The 25,034-nt window shown below is 53.7% G+C and overlaps 2 protein-coding genes across 3 annotated transcripts in view; both read right to left on the bottom strand.

Annotated features, from left to right (window-relative positions):
- UBE2G2 (ubiquitin conjugating enzyme E2 G2) overlaps nt 1–8,443 on the bottom strand; it is a 37,772-nt gene extending 29,329 nt beyond the window's left edge. The window contains exon 1 of the mRNA XM_069472218.1: nt 8,351–8,443. Coding sequence (XP_069328319.1) covers nt 8,351–8,393 — 43 coding nt within the window. The 5' untranslated portion in view covers nt 8,394–8,443. The remainder of the gene's footprint in view (nt 1–8,350) is intronic.
- A 4,004-nt stretch (nt 8,444–12,447) lies between these two features.
- Nucleotides 12,448–22,410, bottom strand: SUMO3 (small ubiquitin like modifier 3). Of its 2 annotated transcripts, XM_069472216.1 has the most exons (4): nt 22,261–22,404; nt 19,128–19,256; nt 15,553–15,624; nt 12,449–13,914 (listed from the first exon to the last, which is right to left on the bottom strand). In XM_069472216.1, the coding sequence occupies exons 1-4, from the start codon at nt 22,279–22,281 to the stop codon at nt 13,774–13,776; spliced, it is 363 nt and encodes a 120-aa protein (XP_069328317.1). In that variant the 5' UTR covers nt 22,282–22,404; the 3' UTR covers nt 12,449–13,773. The 2 variants fall into 2 exon arrangements, with proteins under 2 accessions (XP_069328318.1, XP_069328317.1); XM_069472217.1 differs by lacking the exon at nt 15,553–15,624 and having other exon boundaries at nt 12,448–13,914; nt 22,261–22,410.
- Between the last annotated feature and the right edge of the window lie 2,624 nt (nt 22,411–25,034).

The following is a 25,034-nucleotide window of genomic DNA, read 5'->3' as shown; positions in this document are numbered from 1 at the left end:
CAGCAGACAGCTCAAAATATCCTTTTTTATTTTTTCTTTTGGGGGGGTCAGCCCTAAAACCTAAAATATCAACAAAAAGTGTATGGGAAGGATGTGGCCAATGAACACATAGGATGTCGATGGTTTGAGAAGTTTCTGTTCTGGTCATTTTAATCTTGAAAATAAGCCAGGTGGATGACCTGAGATCAAGGTGGATAATGATGAGCTGAAAGCTGTAGTGGAAGCGAATCCAGCTCAACCTATGCGTGAATTATCAGCAATGTTTGACGTTACTATTCCAACAATATTGGACCATTTGAAACAAATCGGCAAGGTAAAGAAGCTGGATAGATGGGTTCCACATGAATTAAACAAGTGTCAGAAGAGAAATCGTCTCAAAGCTTGCCTTTCTTTGCTGTCACAACATAAAGATGAACCACTTCTACACCGCATTGTTATGTGTGATGAAAAATGGATTCTTTTAGGTAATCACAAGTGTTTGGCACAATGGAAAAGGTGAAGTGCTGAAACACAATCCAAAACCAAACAGTCATTAAGAAAAGTTAGTGGTGTCTATTTCGTGGTCCAGCGCTGGCATTATCCACTACGGCTTCATGAAACCTAGTCAATTGATTACAGCGGATGTCTACTACAATCTTTGGATGAAATGACGAGGATGCTCGCAATTAAGCAGCTGAGATTGGTCACTAGAGACAGGCCAATCCTCTTGCAAGACAATGGTAGACCACATGTCACACACACAATGCTGCTCAAACTATAGAGGGTGGACTTGGATATTTTCTGTCATGCACCGTATTCATCAGAGCTTGCACCAACTGACTACCACTTCTTCCAGGCTTTGGACCACTTCTCGCAAAGAAATACATTCGATTCTAACAAGCTGTGGAAAATGCCTTTCTCAACTTCATCCCACTCGCTCTCCAGGCTTCTTTGCCATAAACAAGCTACCCTTAAGATGGCAAAACTGTGTCGACAGTTCAGGCGCATGATTTGATTAACTGTACTGCTTCTTGTTTGAGATATAATAAACTACACTTTTGATTCAAAATCGGACGTTTCCTATTTAATGACCCAATAGCTACTGTACTGGGTTAAATAGTGTCCTCTCAAAATTCAAGTCCACCCAGATCTGTGAACATGACCTTATTCGGAAATGGGGTCTTTGCAGATGTAATGTAATCAGGTTAAAATGAGGGCATGCTGATCAGGCGGGCCCTAAACTAGTGACTGTGGCGGCTGTAGAATGGGGACGTCTCAACTCTTGGCTTCTTCTACATTTTTTTAAGAGACGAGGTCTCGCTGTGTCACGCAGGCTGGAGTGCAGTGACGTGATCATAACTCACTGTAACCTCAAACTCCTGGGCTCAAGAGATCCTCCTGCCTCGGCCTCCCAAAGTGCTGGGATTACAGGTGTGCGCCACCATGCCCGGCCTCCGGTTTTCTTATAAGAGGGAAATCTGAACAGCAACACACAGAGGGAAGATGACCACGTGGAGATGGAAGCCGAGACTGAGTTATGCTACCACAAGCCAAGGAACTCCAAGGAATACCAAGGACTGCCGGCAACCAGCAGAAGCCGGGCGAGGCGAGGAAGGACTCTCCCCTAGCGCCCACAGAGGGAGTGTGGTGCTGCCCACGCCTTGATTTGGGACTCTGGCCAGAGCTGTGAGGGACTGCACTTCTGCTGTGTTAAGCCCCCTGCGGGTGGCACGTGTGTGGGAGCCCCAGGACACGCACACCTGACCTACCTCGGACACTCCTAGGAAAGGCTGCGTCATGTGTAAAGACAAAACATCAAGAAAAGACAGCAGTTTAGGATATCTGGGTTCGTTCCTGGCTCTCTTTTCCCCTCATCTTCTGAACCCAGGCAAATCATTTTGCCAGTTACTCAACTTCCTGCAAAATCTATAAAATTAGGGAGGCTGCACAGAATCATACCCAAGGTCCTACCACCTCTCAATTCCTGCAGTTCCACTTGGGAATTAGTATTCCCAGATAAAATAAAGTCTGCCTGATCATCTGTCCAAAGCTATCTAAACCCCGTTCCACACAGAGGTGGATTCTGTAAAGCCTACCTTCATGCTGGGATGCGCTAGTTTAAAATACATCAGGAGGACAAACTAGATGAAAAGACACAAGAAACACTGACTGGAATTTCATCACATTACTAAGACACAGAAAAAAAATCCCCTTAATAACACACTGTATTCATTCTATCACTGTTCTGACAAATTGGCACAAACTTAGTGGCTTAAAGCAGTAACTGTTGGTGATCTCAGTTTCCGTGTGTCAGAAGTCTGGGCGCAGCTGCTTCTCCAAGGCTCACAAGGCCAAAATCAAGGGCATGGCAGGTGCTGCTGCTCCAAGTTCACTGAGGCTGTCGGCAGAACTGGGTTCCACGCAGCTGCAGGACCGAGGCTCCTGGGGCCGCGCTCAGCTTCCTAACGCAGCCCGACTTCCTTAGTGCGCGGCCCCTTCTTCCATCTCCACAGCTAGCATGGCAGGTGGCTCCTTGTCACACTTGAAATCTCTTGTGACCCTCTCTCATCTTCACCTCCTGCTTTGGGGCCTCATGAGGTTATTAGATCCACCCAGGTAATCTCCCTCTCTTAAAGTCAGCTGATTAGTAACCTTTTTTTTTTTTTTTTTTGAGACAGAGTCTCACTCCGTTGCCCAGGCTAGAGTGAGTGCCGTGGCGTCAGCCTAGCTCACAGCAACCTCAAACTCCTGGGCTTAAGCGATCCTCCTGCCTCAGCCTCCCGAGTAGCTGGGACTACAGGCATGCACCACCATGCCCGGCTAATTTTTTCTATATATATTTTTAGCTGTCCATATAATTTCTTTCTATTTTTAGTAGAGATGGGGTCTCGCTCTTGCTCAGGCTGGTCTCGAACTCCTGAGCTCAAACGATCCGCCCACCTCGGCCTCCCAGAGTGCTAGGATTACAGGCGTGAGCCACCGCGCCCGGCCTGATTAGTAACCTTAATTACCCCTCCCAAGTGGCGCCACGCAGTGCTAGTGTGTGAATCATCAGGGCACCGCATCTTAGGGAGGCACCCTCAGAGTCCTGCCTTCCACACAGACTCTAAAATACAACGTTAACACGTACAACACAGCAGCTCCGGAAGTCAACCGTGACTGAAGTTTTATTACTGCAAACTAATTGACAATGTGGTTGTAATAATGGATGAGGCTCTCGTAAGATGGTAAAAGGAGGGAAAAAAATCTCTGCTAACGTAAATATCCTTAGAAAATACAAGTTCAACAGCGCAAAGACTGGCCTGAAGCAGCAGCCTGAACTTAATTCCCGACACAGGGGCTTCACCGTTTCCTTCTCTATAAAAATGAGAAAATGCCCGCTCAGTCTAGAAACAGACACACAAACACAGACCATGATATCAAAAACTGGCAGGAGTTCACATGTCTGACACCCAGCCAGGTTTCCCATGAGGAGCAGAGGTAACAGTCCCCCCACACCCAAAGCTCTGTTCAGAGGGCAGAAGCCGTCAGCAGGGACATGGAGATACATCTGCCAAAGCCTGATAAATGGAGCCAAGCGAGGCCTTGAAGGGCGTCCTCACACATGATTACCTGATAACAGAAACTGTCACAGAAGACTGCCAAAGCCGCAACCTTGTATAAGGATGCTTCTATGAGGACATCTTTGCATCAAGTGCCCCATCAACCTCAGACTGATGCCACCTTGTTACTTAGTTCATAGTCAAGGATCATTTTAAAGCAACTTATGTAACCTTCACCATTTTACTCTAAAAACCCTGCCTTCCTGTGCCTCCCTGACCTTGCCCAGGGCCTGCCACAGCCTGCATCTCCCAGATTTGCAAGTTCCTGCTCACTCCCGAATAATTTCTTATTTTTAGAGAACCTCCCTGTTTGTTATTTAGGTTGACAAGAGTGAACCAGCTCGACCACTGCCCCCCACAGAAGTATCTCATAAATGTATAAATGCACAGGCACACCTCAGAGATAGCGCAGGTTTCATTCCAGACCACCACAATAAAGCGAGTCACATAAAGTTTTTGGTTTTCCAGTAGTCTATTAAGTGTGCAATAGCATTATGTCTAAAAACACAGTATCAATACTTTAACTAAAAAAGTATTTGCCAAAAATATGCTTTTTATTGCTAAAAAAAAAATGCTAACAATCATCTGAGCCCTCAGCAAGTCACAATCATTCTCCCGGTGGAGGGTCTTGCCTCAATACCAATGGCTGCCAAATGATTGGGGTGGTGGCTGCAGAAGGCTGGGGTGGCTGTGGCAATTTCTTTTTTTTTCTTTTTTTGAGACAGGGTCTCACTCATACGGGCTAGAGGGCAGCAGCATCATAGCTCACAGCAACCTCAAACTCCAGGGCTCAAGCGATCCTCCTGCCTCAGCCTCTCCAGTAGCTGGGACTACAGGTACATGACACCACACCCAATTAAATTTTTTAAAAAATTTTGTAGAGGTAGGGTCTCACTATGTTGCCCAGGCTGGTCTCAAATTCCTGGGCCCAAGTGATCCTCCCACCCTGGCCTCCCAAAACGCTGAGAGTACAGGCCTGAGCTGCCATGCCTGACCAGTTTCTTAAAATAAGACAACAATGAAGTTTGCCCCACCAACTGACTCTTACTTGCACAAAAGATTTCTCTGTAGCATGCAATGCTGTTTAATAGCATTTTACCTTCAACAGAACTTCTTTCAGTATTGGACTCAATCCCTGCCACTGTTTTATCAACTAAGTTTATAGAACGTTCTAAATCCTTTGTTGTCATTTCAACAAAGTTTACAGCAGCTTCATCAGGAGTAGATTCCATCTCAAGAAACCACTTTGTTCACCCGTAAGAATCGACTCCTCAACTGTTAAAGTTTCATCACAAGATTGTAGCAATTCAGTCACATGTGCAGGTCCCACATCTCTTGCTATTTCTACCACATATGCAGCTATTTCTTCCAGTGAAGTCTTGAACCCTCTCATCTTTTTTTTTTTTTTTTAATTTTTTTTTTTTTTTTTTTTTTTGAGACAGAGTCTCACTCTGTTGCCCAGGCTAGAGTGAGTACCGTGGCGTCAGCCTAGCTCACAGCAACTTCAAACTCCTGAGCTCAAGCGATCCTCCTGTCTCAGCCTCCCGAGTAGCTGGGACTACAGGCATGCACCACCATGCCCGGCTAATTTTTTCTATATATATACATATTTTTTTTTTTTTTAGCTGTCCATATAATTTCTTTCTATTTTAGTAGAGATGGGGTCTCGCTCTTGCTCAGGCTGGTCTCGAACTCCTGAGCTCAAACGATCCGCCCACCTCGGCCTCCCAGAGTGCTAGGATTACAGGCGTGAGCCACCGCGCCCGGCCTTGAACCCTCTCAAAGTCATCCATGAGGGTTGACATCAACTACTTCCAAACTCCTGTTAATGCTGATATTTTGACCTTCTCCCACGAATCACAAATGTTCTTAAAGACATCTAGAATGGTAAACCGTCTCCAGAGGGTTTTCAATTTACTTTGCCCAGACAGTAACACATCAGAGGAATCACAACTATGGCAGCTACAGCCGTACAAAATGTTCTCTCTTAAATAATAAGACTTGAAAATCAAAATTACTACTTGACCCATAGGCTGAACAATGGATGCTGTGTTGGCAGGCATAAAAACAACTTTCATCTCCTTAAACATTTCCATTAGAGCTCTTGGGTGACTAGGTGAATGTCAATGAGCACTAATATTTTGAAAGAAATCTCTCAACAGTGGGCTTAAAATATTCACTAAACCATGCTGTAAATAGATGTGCTGTCAACAAGGCTTTGTTGTTCCATTTCTAGAGTACAAGCAGAGTAGATTTAGCATCATTCTTAAGGACGCTATGATTTTCAGGATAATAGAGGTGCACTGGCTTCAACTTATAGTCACCAGCTGTATTAACCCCTAACAAGACAGTCAGCCTGTCCTTTGAAGCTTTGAAACCAGGCATTGACTTCTCCTTAGCTATGAAAATCCTGGACGGCATCTTCCTCCAACACTGTAAAAGGCTGTTCCGCTTACATGGAAAATCTGTTAGTGTGGCCACCTTCATCGTTGATCTTAGTCAGATCTTCTGGATAACTTGCTGCAGCTTCCATATCAGCACTTACTATTCCACCTTGCACTTTTATGCTATGGAGATGGCTTCTTTCCTTCAACCTCATGAACCAACCCCTGCTAACTTCCAACTTTTCTTCTGTAGCTTCCTCACCTCTCTCAGCCTTCACAGATTTAAAGAAAGGTAAGGCCTGGCTCTGAATTAGGCTTTGCCTTAAGAGAATGTTGTGGCTGGTTTGATCTTCTGTCCAGACCACTCAAACTTCCTCCACACCAGCAATAAGGCTGTGTCACTTTCGTATCATTCATGTGTTCACTGGAGTAGCACTTTTAATTTTCTTGAAGAACTTTTCCTTTGCATTCACAGCTTGACTGATTGGTGCAAGAGGCCTAGCTTTTGGCCTATCTCAGCTTTCAACATGCCTTCCTGACTAAGCTGACTCATTTCTAGCTTTTGAATTAGAGTGAGTGGTGCGTACCTCTTCCTCTCACTTAAACACTTAGAGCCCACCGTAGGGTTATTAATTAGGTTAATTTCAATATTGTTGTGTCTCAGGGAATAGGGAGGCCTGAGGAGAGGGAGAGAGGGGAATGACAGGTCAGCGAAGCAGTCAGAACACACACATTTATTAAGTTCATCATCTTATATGGGTGAAGTTTGTGGCACCAAAACAATTACAATGGTAAGTAACATCAAAGATCACTTATCGCGGAGCACCACTATAATAATAAAGTTGGAAACATTTCAAGAACTACCAAAATGTGAAACAGAGACACAAAGTAAGTGCATGCTGTTGGAAAAATAATGCCACTAAGATTTGTCAACTCAGCATTGCCACAAACCTTTGATTTGTAAAAAACACAGTATCTGTGAAGTACAATGCAGCAAAGCGCAATAAATGAGGTATGTCTGTATGTCCCTACTTTAGAGGACAGGAGGTGGCAAGCATCGTTTGAACATTTACAGCAGGCCTCCGACGCCACAGGTTCTTCAACCAACCTTGCATCAATATTTAGAAAAAATAAAAAATGACCATGCAACATTAAAAAATAATACAAGTAAAAAAGTACAATATAGCTACTATTTACGGGGCATGTACATTGTATTAGGAATTATAGGTAATCTAGAGATGGTTTAAAGGTTGGGGAGGATGTCACAGGTTATACGCAAATACTATACCATTCCGTATCACGGACATGAAGCAACTGTGGATTTCGGTATCCACGGGGGCCCTGACACCAATCCCTGCAAATACCGGGAGAAAGACTACCGTGTTTTAAAGAACGTGTATTTGTGACGCTTTGGTTTGCACATCAGGTATCTCACTAAGCACTTCACCTGCAGTGACAACTTTAATCTTTGCAGATGAGGAAACTGCAGAGGTTAAGAGAGGCGGCCAAGGTCAGAGAGCTAATAAGCAGGGGCACCTTCTGAGGACAGTTCTTGGGCTCCAGGACCCCGCTCTTAGCCACAACCAAGTTACCATCTTGTCTCCAGGTTTCCAGCACTTTCAAACACTACGGCATCCGAAAACTTCTCACAGCACCTCTTCAAAGTGAGAATTCATTGTGAAAGGACACGTGCTAAGCGTTCCTAGCTTCTCATTTCTCCCTTTGCTTTCCCCAGATAACAGAAACGTTTACTGGCTAGGAAAACACCAACGCCGTTTTCTGAACACTAGGAAAAGTGACAGGTGGCAGGCACTGTTCAAAAACCCTGTTCCTTTACCAGACAGAAAGCCAAAATCTGACCTTCCGCCTCAATATGATCACAACGAGCGTTTCCTCTTTTAATGCAAACACTCCCCTCTCCCGTAACTTCCCTTCAGGCTGTCCTCCCCAACCCCTCACTGCAAGTTCGCGGGCCACAATTCGGAATCCTCTATGACCAAAGGAGTCAAGAAAACACCAAAAAAAAAAACAAAAAACTTCAAAGATTCAATTTAATCGATTAAACATTCTAAACTGACACAGTGCTAGCGTCTTTTTGTCTTGAGGGTTTCTCTTTACAGTTTACTCGTCAAAGCGGCGGCGGCGGCCACGGGAGAGCGCACAGAGCGGGCCCCCCATTGTGAGCCCCGCGGGCCGGAACCAAGCCCCCTCGGCCCGAGCCGGGACGCGCAGCCGGGGCCGCGGCTCAGACCCGATACGCAGGCGGGGCCGCGGCCGGCTCCACCGTGGGGCGCACGGCGGCCGCCAGGACGCGCCGGGCTCCGAGCCCGAGCCCCGCCGCCCGAGCGGGGATGCGGGAGGGCAGCCTGGGGCCCCCGAACTCACGTTTGTACTCAGCCATCAGCCTCTTGAGCGCCGTCCCCGCCATAGCCCGGCAACAGCTGCGCCCGCGGGCCTCGCCTCATCCGCGCCCGTCGCTCCCGCCCCGACGCCAGGGACTGCTTCCGGGTCGCCGTCGCGCGCACAGAAGCCTCTCCGGGGCGGGGCGTGGAGCGGTGCGGCGCGCATGCGCAGTCGCCGCGGTATGCGCGCGGGCGACGGGAGCGAAGTTGGCTGCGGAGGGCCTGGCCGGGATTGGCGCAGTCCCGGCAACTCCGGAGGCCTCAGGGCTGGGGTCTTGTGGAGGCTTCGACCCGGCGAGTGTGTCCGCTCACTGCCCGGAGCAGGGGGCTGCACACTGCGCCGGACCCCGGACGACCGGGGCAGGCCCGCACTGAGCGCCCCGACGCCCGTGTTCAGGTTTCTGGCTCGGAAAAGTGACCAAGTTGGTGGTCGTGGTGCTTTCACTCCGTGTTTGTGCGGCACAGGGTAGTTCGGGTTCCAGAACCTTCTCGTGGGCGAGGAGGAAGCCGCGGTGCTCGGTTTGCTCAGGTGGGCACCGGGACGTGTGCGGAGGACGGAGCGCGGCCAGTGGAAACCCAGTGACCGTCAGGCCCGCGGGACGGCCGCGGAGCCCGGGAGGCCGGAGTTGAAGTCCAGCTCCGCCCACGACGGCGGCGCCGCGCGGGCAGGGAGGGTGACGTGCAGGAAAACCCAGACTTGGTCCAGACGTCCTGCAACGCGGAGCCTGGGCCGGGCCCTGGGGAGACGCAGCAGCGGCGCTCAAGTTCCTAGCCCGCCCCGTCCCTGCAGGGGTCCCGGAAGTTGGTTTGAAAAGTATTACGGCAGCCGTCGTGGCCCAGTTGCTCACGCTCCCCGAAACCCTCGAGCCCACCGCACTCCCCTTTCTCGCGTGGACGCTCTTCTCGGCCTCCACCCAGGTGCTCACATAAACAGCATTTACTACACCTGAGGCTTGTCTCCCTCTCGGCCGGCTCGGGACCTAACAGTGGGGAGACCCCCGCCGCAGGGCCCGCCGAAGGGCTCCCCGTCTTCTCCAGCCCCCCGCCATGGAGCGGGCCCTGGGGAGAGCGAGTCCGTCCGTGCGCTCCTTACTGACTCAAGGCAGGTACCACCTGGAGCGCTGCGCGCATCCTGGGCGAGGACACACACGTACCTTACACAAAGCTGCTCTCCTAGCTTGCCAGGGTTGTTGCCATAGCCTCTTTTTTTTTTTTTTTTTTTTGTTGAGACAGAGTCTCACTTTGTTGCCCAGGCTAGAGTGAGTGCCGTGGCGTCAGCTTAGCTCACAGCAACCTCAAACTCCTGGGCTCAAGCGATCCTCCTGTCTCAGCCTCCCGAGTAGCTGGGACCACAGGCATGCGCCACCATGCCCGGCTAATTTTTTCTATATAGATTTTTAGTTGTCCATATAATGTCTTTCTATTTTTAGTAGAGACGGGGTCTCGCTCAGGCTGGTCTCGAACTCCTGACCTCGAGCGATCCACCCGCCTCGGCCTCCCAGAGTGCTAGGATTACAGGCGTGAGCCACCGCGCCCGGCCTACCATAGCCTCTTAATTTGTCACCTCCTCTTCTCCCCTCCTTTGTTTCCCACATTGCAGATGATCCATTTAAAAGATGAATCATAGTAACACCCCCGCTCTTCCCCATTTTACTCGGAGCAGAGCCGGGCGGACAGTGGCCTTTGCTCTGCCTGGGCCCCCCCCAACCTTCCCTCCACGCTCACACTCGTCTCCCCTGCACCCCTTCTGTGTGGCCACCTGCACCTCGCTTTTCATTTTTCTCCACAGCACTTACCCTACATACTATGCTAGAGAATTCACTATCACACCGTATAATTTATCTGTATTTGTTGTCTTTTATTTTTACTTTTTCATTTTTAATTTTCATTACCTGAGGTTTATTAACTTGGGAACTTTATTTAATCTCCTCTAGCCAGAAAACATATTCCAGGACGGCAGGGGTCTTTCTGATTCTGACGCGTTGCTGGGCGCAGCCTCCGTGCTGGCATGCCCTCCCCGAGTCTCTGGCGAATGGAATGAAGTCTAACAATGCCAACCTCACAAGTATGCAGACTGTAGGAAAATTTCCTAAATTTCAATTTTCAGTCCAACACTTTTTTCAAATGACCAGTGATTTATTAAAATGACATGGTCCTTCAAGACAGTTTCAAAGAGTAATTGGTTTGTGGAAATACTCGTGGAGTTTCCTTCCCCCTTCCAGAGCTGCCGTCTCCTCTGTGAGACTGCACCTCACACCCCACACCCCCAAATCGGTCCCTGCCCACTGCTGCTGAAGGAAAACAGCTCCTCTTTTCCAGTTATGGAAAATGTGGGTCATAAAAGCATTATTGCCAATACCATGATGCTCAGAAGCACGGAACCCGTCAGATGCCTGCTGTTTTCTTAATTGCATCCATCTTTTCCAGACATCATTTCCTTACTCATTGTGGAGCACTGTGTGTTCTTCAGTTATTATTTTCAGAAATGTGGTTTACAGCTTGTATCAGGATTAGTTTCAGCTTCAAGAGACAAAGATCCAAAAATATGAGTAGTTTAAACATAATGGAAGTTTCTCTCACCTCAGCGCGGCTGGTACAACGGCCTTATCTTCAGAAAACCAGAACCTCTGCCACTTCTCACAGTTGTCAGCCACTTCTCACAGTTGTCACTCAGTCCTTCAGCTGAAATTCAAGTCTAACGGAGCATCCTGTATTTTTACTTATTTATATGTGTGTATACACATATATGTTGTTTTTTTAGAGATGGGGTCTCTGTTGCCCAGGCTGGACTTGAACTTGAGCCCAGGCGTAGCTGGGGCTGCGGGCACACCACCGTGCCTGCTCGTGTGTTTTCATTTGCTAAATCTGGCAGCTCCCAGCTGGCATCACTGGGTACTGGGGTCCCGAGGGCTCTGAGGAGCACGTGCGTAATATTTAGTGGTTTTCCTAAGCAACGCACCCTGGGAGGCCAACAGCACAGAATAAAATTAGTGTCTTATATTTTGGCAACTAAAGTTCTAAGGTCTAAAAGGGATCTCACAACTTAACCTAAGTTACATGGTACAGCTTTAATAACCTCCTGCTTCTCTAGCTGTGCACTTGTGTAGCACAGCTAAGGTGACAGCCCAGTTTGCTTGGGACTAAGGAGGCTCCTGGGGTGTGGCCCTTTCATTGCTAAAACTGGGAAGGTTCCAGTTGGAACCCTAGGCACAGGTAACAAACAGGATAAATAGGGCGTAGCTCCTCCTGAAGCATCAATTTAACCCAAAAATTCTGGGAGTTAGGTCGCGTAATTTAATATTTTTAAAAATACTAGTACCAACAGATCTGTTATTCCAAATGCACAATTTGCATAAATTTATCAGATAAAAGACAACCTCCAGAGCATATCCTGTTTGTTCCACTGTCAGGTGCTCTGAGTGGAAGTTTAAGCGGCACTGTTTCAACGTACCCACGTGAACTGGCCACTGTTCTAACTTAAGGCACCTGGGCCTCAGCCCCCTCCTCAGACAGGAGCAGGGGCTTCCTGCCAGGTGTGAACAGCCCTGCCCTGGCTACGTGGCAAACCCCTGTGTGTTGTGCTTTAGTCCACACTCGTGCCAGTGGGTCCAGTGCTGTTTCTGACACTGTCCTTGATCTTTCAACTTGTGCTCACTCAATTGACAGACTAACTACAAAAGCCCACTTTCAAGCCTGACTTTGTCACACCACGGTATACTGGGAAGTTCTTAAAGCCAAATTAGAATCGGTTCACTCCAGCTTCAAAGCAGACAAATGAGCAGGCTGTCAGCTGCAAACGGAAAACGCTCACATTCCAGCATCAGCAACAGCGGAGATGCCCCAGACTAACGTCCAGACTCCCAGCCTTCAAGACCCACCCCCTGTTGCACGAGAAACCCCAGAGGAAGAGCCAAGGCCCTCCCTCACCATGCTGGTGCAGACCCCGGCGGCCAGGGGGGCTCTGTAAGGAGAGACGATGCCCCTCCCAGCAGGGACGACGCTGGCCCAGCACTGGTGACCTGCCGGAGAGGCAGGGGCCGTCGGTGAGCAGGAACTTTCCAGTGACGAGCTTCTAGGTTGTAGTTTCTTAATGGCCTTGCCGAATGGCCCGCACACACGCTGGCTTGTGACAGTGTGCCCCAGCCCTCAAATGCAGAGTTCAGCGTGAGCCGAGACAGAATACCAAACTATATTTACTGTGTACAGTAGGAAAGGACAACAAATAATGTACAAATTGTGAATAAACACAGCAGAGCTAACACACACCCCACCCGAACCCACACAGCAAAACAGAGGAACCGGGAACATTTTCAGCAAGGTTTCAAGCAAGCAAGAGATGAGGGGTCATGGTTCAGGTGACTATAAAAAAGGCAGAGAATGGCCACTGAGCAGCAGTGGGTCCTTACGGAAGAACAGGCAGAACTAGGAACATTTTTAATTGGCATAGATCCCCAAAATTTCACAGGACTGATCACCACAGTAACGCGTACGTTCAGGATGTGTTTAGACAGCCGCACGGCACAGACCCGAGAGGAGGGCGAGGCGCGAGGCCCTCTTCCCGCGGGTTTGAACCAGGCTTGCAAGTAGCTCTTCACACAACGACGTAACTGAAAATTCAGCAATACTTAATCTTACCTTTTTACGTATAGAACATAATTATTCATCAGAAGCAAATACTAGAAGAAACCTGAGGCCACAACACCATCACCAAATGAGAAATGTGGGAATTACTTTCTTCTATATTAGGAAGAGGGGAAAAGTTGATTTTTGTTGTGCCAACCCTTGCCAGGCACTGACGGGGAGTCGGGGGGCCGGGCCTCGGACCCCAGGGGACACACAGGAGCAGGGAGCACGTGGGGCCACATTACCAAAGGGCTGTTATTTTCTACTTTTTAAGAAGCATTCCAGTATTTTCCCCTCAACTTTATCACATGCTGACAAAGCTTAAATTTGCACTATTTAGCATTTTAATAACCTGTGCCTACAACAAATAGCCAGTGACACTCTGTCTTCCGTCCCCACCACTCCAGGACACCTGCCCGACAGACGCCGCCGCGTGCACGCGAGCACAGCGCGCTGTGACTGGAACCGGCAGTGGAGGGGCAGCCCACACCGGAGCAAGTTCCTGTCCACGGACTAAAAGCGAACATTCAGGCCACAAATCTGGGGTAAAAAATGCTATAGGAGGGGGTGAAAAAAGGAAAATGAAAACATTAACAAACCCCCGAAACCCGGCAACTCGTTTCTCCTGAACAAAGGTAACAATTCTGGCTGGCCCAGTTTAAGCGCAGATCCGTCCCCGCAGACACAGTTCTGAGTTGCACTCGCAGTGGGTGGGAGAGGAGATCGTTTTGGTGAATGCCCTCGGGATTCCGCAGACTCCTCTGTGGCTGGCGATCACGGTCACTACTCATCAGCAATGCGAGGACGGGCACCCGGCACGGGGACGGTCCCTCTAGAGGCCACGCCCAACAGGCGGCTGGTCGCCCGCGCGCCCCCGGTCTGCTGCTGGAACACGTCGATGGTGTCCTCGTCCTCCATCTCCAGCTGTCAGCCGCCACAGGCCGCGAGAGAGAAGGGAGCGAGTTAGTTTCTCATCCGAGGAAGGAGGTGCTAACTGGCCTGAGTGTTCCCTGAGCCGCTCCCCCACGCCAGGGACAGGGCCTGACCACACCCTGCCCTTGTCCGGCCCTGCGTGCAGTGCTCGGGAACAGACGTGTCGCTGCACACGTCAGCCTGACCGGTTCACCCGGCTTCCCCGCATAAAACTCTCGAAAGAATAGCCAAAGCTACAAATGTTGACCGATAAAAAACTGAGTCTAAAATACAAACTGTAACGTCTAAAATTCTTACGGAAAATTACACAAAATCAGATTCTAATGAAGAACATCCCATTAGTGGCCTAGTTCTAAGGACCCGCGGGAGCCGTGCACTGTCTGACAAGTGCAGGGGATCAGGCCTGGGACCTCACAGCCAACGAGACCTCACAAGAAGGGCCCAAGCATAAGGTGTCCCTGAAGGAAGGGACCCACCACGGGCTTCTCCCACCTCTCCCTCCTCCAGAGCCCGGGGCAGGCATGGTGCAAACCTCTCCCGCGCCTCTCCCAGCACAGTGGGCACCAACCCGGCCACCCCAACCCTTTTCTCTGAACAGAGGAAGCTTCTGCCAATTCCTACAGAAACAGGAATGTTCTCGGGAGGTCCTGCCTGCTCTCGGCGCCTCTCCCTGCTACAGCGGCACCTGGGCAGTAGTAGCCTGTGGGCTGGAGGGAGAGCCCCCAGCTCCGGAAGCGCGTGCGCCTTCCCAGGCCGCCCCTGCCCCTCTGTCTGCAGCCTGCCCCGACCCGCTCCCCGCTCGGGCCCGTCTACTCCGCGCGGCCTCGCTGCCCTGTCGATCCTCACAGAGCCGACCACTCTCTCGGCAGCGTGTGATTTCCTAAGGTGGCTAGAAATTAAATATTTATTGCAAAATGTTCCAACATTATTAAATGTTGAATATTAAATATTTAAAGTATTAGATGTTTTGCAAAAATATGTTCACGTAAAACATTCCAATTGATCCTCACAACCTTGTAAAGGAGGAAAACACGTATGACTAATATCTCCACGTTAAAGACAAACAGGGGACTCCAAGAGACTAAGTGACTCTGGATCACAAGGTCATCAGGTGACAAATGACAAGAGCTGCCACCGGAACTTAAGTTAGAAGAACATCTGTTTCCAAGTCCAAAGCTCTTTCCACTACGAGAGGCGCCGTGGTGTGATGGTGCACGTCTGAGATTCTGGCGTGCGGGGTCAGTGCCTAGGAAAGATGCTGGGGGCCGTGGGCAGCGGTGGCACACCCTCCCCCGGCCACTGCCGCAGAAGCTGACGGGGCACGAACCCGCCAGCCCCCGATTAATGGCCCTTTCCTGAATGGCTGTGTCTGGACGGTGCCTGGCACAGGGCTTCTGGCCGTGAGCACGGCCCAGCACCCGGGCTCCACCGACACACAGCGAGGGGGACGCCTGATAAAGCACAGTTGTCACATTTGAAAATTTAAAGTTAATTAAAATCATTGAGAAAAAGTGAGGCACTCTACATGAGCACCGGTCAACGATTCCCAAGTCAGAGTCCCCCACCCAGTGCAACTCCTCGCGTCGCGGCAGGGCGGCCCCTGCACACGCGCCTCGCCGGCCTCCGTACCTGTGCTGGAGTGTCTGTTTCGTTTATCGGCTGCCCATCAAACCTAAATCTAATCTGTCTCATTGACAAGCCCTGAAAAGAAAAAACAATTACCATTAAATACTTGCAGATAACACAGCTTAAGTCAAAAACCAAATGTTTGTATCAGAATAGCAGCATCCCGGATTTATGGCCAGCTGAATCTGGAAACTCGCCGGTGCCTATGGTCTCCTCCACGCGCTGCCCACACCAGTGCTGCGGACACCACGCTCTGGCTCTCCGTCCCTGGGCCCTGACCCGCCCTGAGTCGTCCCTCCCGCCTCCTTCCGGAAGCCGAGCAGAACCTCGATACTGCTGGCAGCACCCTCTGCCCCTTCAGAAAATTCTCAGAGAGAAACAGGCCAGGGGACGGAGAGGGTTATGACGAGAAGACTGCACACAGCTGGGACACAGTCACAACGGGGCCTGGAGGAGGGTGGCACTCCCCCCCCCCCCGCCCCCCGAAGGAGAACGTGCAGCCGTCCTGCGTCCCGAGGGAACGACCAAACCTCGGCCAGGGCAGAAACAGAATTTCATCCAACAGGCAGTTCCAATTTCACTGAAACAAGACAGGATTAAAACGTGCACCTCTGCTCCCTCCCGAAACCCCACTGCCATGACAGAAAGAAAGGAATAAGGACAAAGAGAATGGGTGAGGGTGGCCGGCAGGCAGCCGGCGGCAGCTGCAGAGCCACGGACACTGCCGGTCTGACGGGCGCGAGACCTGAGGGCTCGGGGTGGAGGGGCTGGGCGCACCCGGCCTGCAAGGCGGAGATTCCGAACGGCCCGGCAGTCCACATCCAGATCCCAGGGCAGGGTCCCCGTGACCCCGAGGGGCCAGGCAACATCCCTCCCGCAGGCAGCACACAGGAGGTCTACTTTCTGGAGAGGTGGACGCCGAGTTCTGGGCCCAGGACACCAGCCATGAATCACCAGCTAGTGAAAGCCAGTGTCCCCAAAGCCACCACCAAGCCCCCTCCCCTCCAGATGAGCCCACAGGATGCTGGCCGGAGCCTGGGGAATCGACTCTCAGACCACAGCTTCTGGGCCCCTGCCTAGAACCCCCAATCCAGGTGCGTCACCCCATGTGGACGCACAGTGTGCCCACACGCCCACGCACATACACGGCTTCTCCCGGCTACACAGTGTGTCACTCACGTGTGAGCAGGGAGATCACACCAGGGAGGGAGGGAGGGAGCGAGAGAAGAGGAAGGGGCAGGAGGCGCTCCGACACACGTGCACACTCTGGCACACGCACACGCATGACCCAAGTTCTGGGGGAGGTAAGAACACCACATCCAGAAAACACCAAGTTGCTTCGGAGAAAAGAGGAACACTGAGAAGAACAGAAAGAACAGAGAACTTGGGAAACTGAAGTCAGACGATAAGCAGGGGCCGGGCGCGGTGGCTCACGCCTGTAATCCTAGCACTCTGGGAGGCCGAGGTGGGCGGATTGTTTGAGCTCAGGAGTTCGAGACCAGCCTGAGCAAGAGCGAGACCCCATCTCTACTAAAAATAGAAAGAAATTATATGGACAGCTAAAAATATATATAGAAAAAATTAGCCGGGCATGGTGGTGCATGCCTGTAGTCCCAGCTACTCGGGAGGCTGAGATAGGAGGATCGCTTGAGCCCAGGAGTTTGAGGTTGCTGTGAGCTAGGCTGACGCCACGGCACTCACTCTAGCCTGGGCAACAGAGTGAGACTCTGTCTCAAAAAAAAAAAAAAAAAAAAAAAAGACGATAAGCAGGTCCACAGCACGCGGGAAGGCAGAGCGGAGAGGCCCCGCCCCCGGGAAGGAGACCAGAGCAGCCGCAAAACCCACCGCACAGTGGGGGGAAAACCATCCAATTTAAAATATCTAGGACAGTTCACCACAGGAGGAGCAGGAATTGCACAAAGAAGGAACAGAGCCCCGAGGACAGCCCGTCGGGGAACCGTGTCCTGCACAGAAACAGTCTCCAGGCCGAAGGGCCGAGAGTGACAGAAGCACCTGCTCCTGCTGAGACTTCCGGAAACGTCCCAAAAGCTTTCAGAGAAAACCCAAGCACATACCAAGGACACAGAATCAGAACTGTTGAACTTTTCACCGTTAACACTGGAAGCTAAAAGCAAATGGTGCAGTAACTCCCACAAAAGAAAATGAGTTTCAATCTAGAATGTTACATGCAGCCAAACATTGAAGCATGAAGAGTTCATAAAAAGCAAAAGTCCCTTTCAGACACGCAAGGTCTCAAGGACACTGCGCTTTACACCCCCTTTCTGGCGAGGACTGGCAGATGTGCTCCGCTGCATCACAGACGGGCAGGAGGTTAATCCAGAGGATAGCAGGAAGGAGGCTAAGAAGTTTCCAGAGTGACTCTGGCAGGAGGCTGCGGGGCCACAGCTGTGCCGCCGCCTCCAAGGCCACCAGAGCAGGTAGGGCAGGAGGGGGCGTGGGGGCGTTGGGAAAGCAGAGACCCAGCGCTGTGTGGGTGGCCTCTGGGCCCTGCTGACACGGCGGGGATCCCACGGCACGGCGGAGAACATGGGGTGACGAGTTAGCCACGGGCACCCAGGAGGCCACCAGCCCAAGCAGCACCAAGACTCAGACAAGAGCCAGCGGGCAGCACGGTACATCCCCGCTCGGGAGGGCTGCGCCACCCCCTCTGCCGGCAGGAATGGGGCACACGGGGACAGCGGTGTCGGGCGGCCCACTCTCACCTTTCCCAGGCAAAGGCAAGATGAAAGAGAGGCAGGAGCACGCTGCTCGCCGACAAGCACAGGAAAAGGTCAGAGCCGGCAGGGGCTGCCTCTCCGGAGCAGGGGAGTCGTTCATGACGAAAATCCAAGGCAGGAGAGTGAGACAAAAGGGCAGCCCACTGCTGCATCCCGAAGCATTTAAAGAAAGGCAGCCCCCCGAGACGCGCCTTGAAATGCCGCTCCCTCTCAAAGGAACAGGGCTCCCTGGAGAAGGCGGACGCTGCAGGCTGGGCAGGCCGCAGCACGGTGGCCCAAGCACCCGACGTCCCCGGCAGCACCCGGAGAGCAAAGCCCTCGTGAGCGGCTGGCGAGACAGGTCCATCGGAGCACTCCGCAGAGCAAGGCAGACGGGGACATCGAAGCACAGATGTGTGGGACGGAGGTCACGACCACACTCACAACACCTGGGGCACAGGGACCAGGCCGGCCGTGCTGGGGGATGCTGGGGAACCGGCTCGCTGTCTCAAAACTGACAGATTAAAAAGAATCGAGCAGTTCGGAAAGGAATACAAGGTCTGCATTAGAATGCGCCACTGTGCTGCCCCGAAGGAACGAACCCGAGCAGCCCGGCAGACGTGACGGCAGTGCCGTGTCCCCCACAGCAGGACGCACCACCAGCCAGGAGGCTGCCCTGCGGAAGAAGAGCCACACGCGGCCGCGCAAGCCTGGAGATGCACCTGCCAAGTCACGGGACCGTGGGGACCAGAAACATGTTAACGGACATCTAGGACACAACCCACAAGACGCAGCCAGAGGCACCCACGAGCCCTGCGCATCCGTCCGGGAAGCCGCAGAGTCCCGCCCGCCCGAGCGCACCTGCCTCTCGCAGTAGGCCTTCATCAGCTTGCTCAGCGGGGTGTGCCGCTTGATCTTGAACTGCACCACCGAGCCGTCCTGCCCCGCCACCTTCAGGTTGATGTGGTCATTCTCCGTCTTCACGCCCTCCTGCAGAAGAGACAGAATGGCCTCCAAATCGCACCTCAAAATACCCTCGATTCCAAAGGGCAAGTCTTTCGGTAACTGCTGGGTTTTTTTTAAGTCATCAAAACCAACCTAATTCCTAAAATTCTCTAGAAATTCAGAGTTGCTCGTGTGATTGCCTTATTTTTGCACAGAATTCATTTCTCACTCCTACCTCCTAAGCACCCATGTGTGAGAAAATGCAGTGCACACCCGGAGTCCTCCTCCATCGTTAATTCAAAGAAAAAAGTCTGTTTAATAAATCCAGGAAAAAATCAGAGAAAGTCCATCTTTGTTTTAAACACTCTCACAAAACGAATAAAAAGTTATGTATGACTGGTACAATAAAACACAAAGCTGACGTGCAGGACCGAGAGAAACACGGAGTGCGCTGAAGCCCCTGCGGGAACTGTCTCGAGCCGGACGCAGCCATCTGAGGCTCCTCCTCGCTGCCAAAGTCGGCAAAGGTGAGAGGAAGCCGCCCAGCGTCTCGTTTCGGACAGTCCTATCTCAACGGTGGGAGTTCACAGCATTTTTTACATAAGTCATGACACACTCGAAGCTGCTCAGCAGCGTAACGGGTTTCCTGTTGCCTGGAAACACAATTGTGTCGATGCCAGAAGTTTATGTCAAGGGGCAGGGAGCGGCTTTGACGCAGCTCAAGCTCGGTGGCCTGCACCAACAGGAGCCTGGGGAACAAAGGAGTCCTGCAGTTTTTAATGGAACAATGAGGCAGACCCCCTTGGGTCTGGAAACCGTCTGGACAGCAGCCTGCAGCTCACCCCTCTCCGCTGGCCTGTTCGCCGCACGTGGCAGTGCAGCCGGAGGAGCTGGTCCCTTTAGGAGCTCTGGGCCCTGGCCACCATCCACGCTGCTTCCCCGGCTGGGAGGGGTCAGGAGGGTCCTGCTCCCCTCCCTGGACACCTGTCCTGGCAGTGCCTAACTGGGGTGCAGAAGGCTCGCCCGTGGGTGAGCCAGGGAACTGCACTGCACTTGGTTCTGGGAGACCCTGGCGACATGTGTCACCCTGTCCAGGGAGCTGCAGTGGCCAGAGCGGAGCCCCAGTGGGAAGAGGCTCCCACAACAGGCCTGATGGTGCGAGTCCAGGTGGCACTCACCTGCCCCACTGGGGTCCCAGGCCAGCGGCCGGGCACTGTCCACACTCCTGGAGGCCACCGGAGTTTTCTCCAGTGTGGGGAAAACTGGGCCATGGGAGGGGTGAGCCCACGAATGGCTCTGGGCCAGGATGGGACCAGGGACCCCTGTGTGAACCGCCCCCACTCCCCAAGGCGTGAGGATGTGGTGGCTCCTTGCAGGAAAAGATTGGGGTGTCTTTTCCTTAAAGGTGGTGTCCACAGCCAGGCACAGCCACTTGTGCCTCTGTCCTGGAACAGAGGGACTCCAGGAACAATGGCTTTTCCCAGGTGCCTGGTGAATTCCTAATAAGCAAATGAACTTATGAGTTTTAAAAAAATGAAGCCCTAAAAACAGCCTCAATTCACTAAGGTCAACCCTCTGCCTCAGCTCTCCGGGCAGGCAGCCCTGCCCTCCTGCCTGACGCTGGCGGTGTTCCTTCCACGACCTTGACCTGGGCTTCAGCTGCCCACCCTCCACCCCGGCAGGGACAGAGGGCTGCTGGCACACAGGACTCTCCCCAACAGCAGGCCTGCCAGGTGGCAACCACTTGGCCACTCTGTAGCGAAACAATGTATTCAACCTAATTGGACCATGGAAGTTGACCATGTGGCACAACCAGGTATATGATGAGAAAATGTACATAGTTTACTGTATTTAAATTTCATTAGAGAAAGCCACCTACAAAAACATAAAGGACATTTATATTTGACCCAAGACTACCAAGTATTTGTTCAAATGACCTGGGGTGGGAGAAATGGTATAAAAGGCTGAGTCAAAATCAAAATGTAAAAAGTAGAGGCCACTCCACCTGCACCTGGGCAGGTTTCCCTGGAGCTCACCTTTCCTCAAACCGCGCGAGGACGGAGAGGACCGGGCAGGCGCCACCGGGGCCCAGCCGGTTATACCCAGTCCCCCACTCAGACGGGGAGGGCTGCCCTGGGCCCACCTGCAAGGCTCCAGCTCCCTGTCCCCCCCGCGGTCACCAAACAGCCGACAGTAACAGTACAGACCAGGCCTGCAGAAAGGTTCTTCCATTAAGCGCGGCTAACACCGCTGCAGACCTTCCCGAGGACTAACGGCAGAAGTGCCTGAGCCAAAGGCGCACCCTCGGGACCGCGACTGGGGGACGCACACCGGAGCGCACGGGGATCGCGGGGAGGTGCACCTTCGGGACCACGACTGACTAGGGGACGCACACCGGGCGCGCGGGGGAGGGGCGGGCGCACACCCGGGCGCGGGGCGCTGTCCGGCGCGGACGGCGGTGCGGCTCCCGCGGGTCAGGCCCTCGGAGAACTGCCCGCGGGTGGCCCGGCCGCTCCTTCCGCGCAGCCGCCGCGCGCCACCAGGACCGCGCACCGAAGGGAGGAAGGCTGAGGGGCCCCGCCGGGGACGGCCCTGCGGGCTGGCCTACGCGGTCGCGGGGTGCAACGCGTCGGCGCTCGGCCGGGGACCGCGGGTCCCTACCCACGCAGGGTGCCTTCGCGAACCGCGGGGAGGGCGTGGCCGTGCTCGGCGGGGGCGGAGCTGTGGGAGCCTTGGGGGCGGGGCCCTGGCGGGGGCGGGGCCCTGGCACGGGCGGGGCGCGCGTGGGGGCGGGCCCCTGGCATGGGCGGGGCGCGCGTGGGGGCGGGGCGCGCCGCGGAGCGCCGCCGGGCGGGGGAGGGGAAGGGAGCAGTCCCGGGCGGGGGAGGGGCGGGCAGGTTCCAGGAGGAAAGGATGGCCGCGAGTGGCCGGGGCGCGGGTCCCGGTCGGCGCCCCGGTCCCCGGGTGTCGGGAGGGCCGCGCCCGGCGAGGGGGACGCCCGGTGCAGGGGCGCCGGCGGGCGGGAGGCCGGGGCACGCCGGCCGCTTACCTTGGGCTTCTCCTCGGACATGGCTGCGCGGCGGCGGGAAGGCGCGGCGGGAAGGAGCAGCGCCGGGGCGGGCGAGTCGCGCTCTCCGCACGCCACTCTCCCGCCGCAACTGCTCGCGGGGCCGCGCTTTATCCCCCAAATCCTGGCGCGCCCGTTGGCCGGCGCGGGGGTCACGTGGTCGGTGCGCGTGCACGATGCGCGCGCCCTGTGCGACGGGCGCGCGCTGGGGCGGGTCATGGTTCCCGGCGGTTGGAAATGCGTCACAGGGCGGGTCCCTGCGCGACCCTGGCGGGGCCGGGGGCGCGGACCGGTGGGCTCTCGTGGGTGGCAGGCCCGGGGGCGCGCAGGGCACCAAGCAGGACAGGGGTGGGGGAGGGCGCGGGACCCCAAGGAGGATGGGGGCGCGCAGGGCACCGGAGGAATAGAGGTCAAGGGGGCGCGCAGGGCACAGGAGGGGACGCGCGTTGGGTGCGCGCAGGGCACGTGGTGCGGGGGAGCGAGGGTTTGGGGGCTCACGAGGCACCAGGGGCGATGGAGATGCGCAGCGCACCAGGGACGACGGAGACCGGGGCGCGCGCGGGGCACCGGGAGTTGAGGGACTGGGGACTCGCGGGATCAGGGGCCAGGACCTGAGAACTCTCTGCCCACCCTCTCGTGTCCTCCCCAACCCGGCCCCTGAGGGGCAGGAGTAGGAGGCCAGCCTGGCCCAGCGCATCTAGCGCTGCGTGGTCCGCAGCGGGCCACCGCTCCGGCAGTAGGCTCCACTGGCCTTCCCCAACCTGGGTGGAGGTCACCTAGTGAAGAACCTGGGGTGACCAAAGAAGGTAGCCCAAAGGTGCCCCGCACCTGAGCCCCTCCCCAGTGGGCTTCATCCCCTGAGGACGTGTGACTCCTGAGTGTGGCATCCCCAAGACGGGGAGACCGGGGCTCGCCACGTGTTTCCTCTCTGCCGTCTCCCCAGCTTTGCCCACAGTCCCTGGGGCTTCCTTTCTGCCCTGTCCAGCCCCAGTTTGGGGGAGCAGGCGCAGGAGGCCAGTCTCCAGACCACTTAGCTGATGTTTCTGGAATGACATTTCTGTGCCCTCCACACCCAGTCCTCAAAACAAACCATCTGTACACATGAGGAAACTGAGGCACTTCAAAGTTAAATCATTCGCACAGGGTCGCGGTGTCCTAGCAACACCACTGGGATTTGACCCCAGGCAGCGGGGAGCTTGGCCAGTGTGTTCTGTGACCTCTTGAGTGCAAACCCAGGGTTAGACCCTGCCCACCTGAGGCAAAACGGTGCTGGTGTAGACGAGGAAAGGGAAAATGTGGAGAACTTGGGCCACGCAGGACGTCCGTTCCTGGACTTCCAGGCGTGGATTCCTAGAAGGCCTGGCTCCGTGTCTGGGATCCGAGTGCCCTCGCACAGAACGGGCCGGTCCCTCTGGAGTGCCAAGTAGGGCGCCGAACTGGCACTCTGGAGGACCGCAAAGGTGGGGCAGCTAGACTGCACAGCCAGCGGACAGCAGGGTCTGAGTTTGACTCTAAGCGTCTGAACTGTCTCCGTCCTGCCCGAGGAAGGTCCAGCCGGCTGGGCAGTGTTGCAAAGCCAGAGAGCCAAGATTTTGTGGACCTTAATTTCACAAACCATCTTCTACTCTTAAAAATTTACTTTCAGCTGGTGCGGTACATTGTGCCTATAGTCCCAGCTACTCAGGAGGCAGAGGCAGGAGGATTGCTTGAGCCCAGCCTGGACAACATAGCAAGACCCTGTCTCTTAAAAAAAATTTTTTGAAAAATTCACTATCTTGGCTAGAGTTACCATTTAGTAACAAACTATAGAAGTGATTGCTGAAATCTAGTGTAGAGATGCCATTGAGGAGCGGGGAAGGTTAGTGAGGTCTCCCCAGAAGTCCCGTTTGAGCAACTGCCCAGGTCCCTGGGCTCAGGCCCTGCTTTCTGGGATCTGGACCGTGGCCTCAGCCAGAGAGTCCTTGGGGGGAACGGCCAGCTCAGGAACCAGCCCCTCCAAAGGTGGACATTGGGGATCAGACCCCCCAGGCTGTTGGCTGTCGTACGCGTGGGACAGGCAGTGTTCAGAAACCACGTGTGCCATTGACTCTAAGGCGCCGTGAGTTATGAGACGTGACATTACCGTACGTCCCACGTACACGTAACTCCGACAGGCTGTGGTTGGAGACACACCAGCTTCAGGATTGTCAGAGTGAAACAGACAACGCAGAATTGATGGAACGGTGCCTAAGTGTGTGACAGTAAGAAATTAGATGGTGGCCATTCCGTACAATGAAAGGCCACGTCACCACTAGAAGTGATGTGTGAAAAAAGTAATTGGTAACACAAGAAGATGCTCCTCTGATGTGAAGTTTTAAAAAGCTCCTGCACGAGTTCAGTTTGCTTGCACGTGAGCACTGCGTGGAGAGCACCTCCCACGCTTCCCCGCCCGCGCCGACCCTTTTCATGACAGAAAAAATGCAAACAAGTATCCGCAGCATAGGAGACACAAAAGGATGTGTCGGTGGGCAAAACGGTTGCGAGAAACTTCTGAATGACAGAGCCAGATGGGACTGAGTTGACAGAGGAAGCAGAGCTTAGGAGAAGCCACAGCCTGCCGCCAGCGAGGGGGAGAACCGAGGACCGAGAGCTTCTGCAGAGACACTCGGGCCCAAGGGGGCCCCAGTGGGCAGCGGATTTCGGGACGGACAACCCTCAGCCCTGTCCTTGCACGAGCCGCAGCCGCAGGAGGCCGAGGCCCAGAACTCCCCCGAGAC

The sequence above is a fragment of the Eulemur rufifrons genome, chromosome 7, assembly GCF_041146395.1.
Source record: "Eulemur rufifrons isolate Redbay chromosome 7, OSU_ERuf_1, whole genome shotgun sequence".
In the NCBI taxonomy this organism is placed as follows: Eukaryota; Metazoa; Chordata; class Mammalia; order Primates; family Lemuridae; genus Eulemur; species Eulemur rufifrons.
The sequence above is the reverse complement of the archived record's forward strand: the minus strand, read 5'-3'. Positions and strand labels throughout refer to the sequence as shown.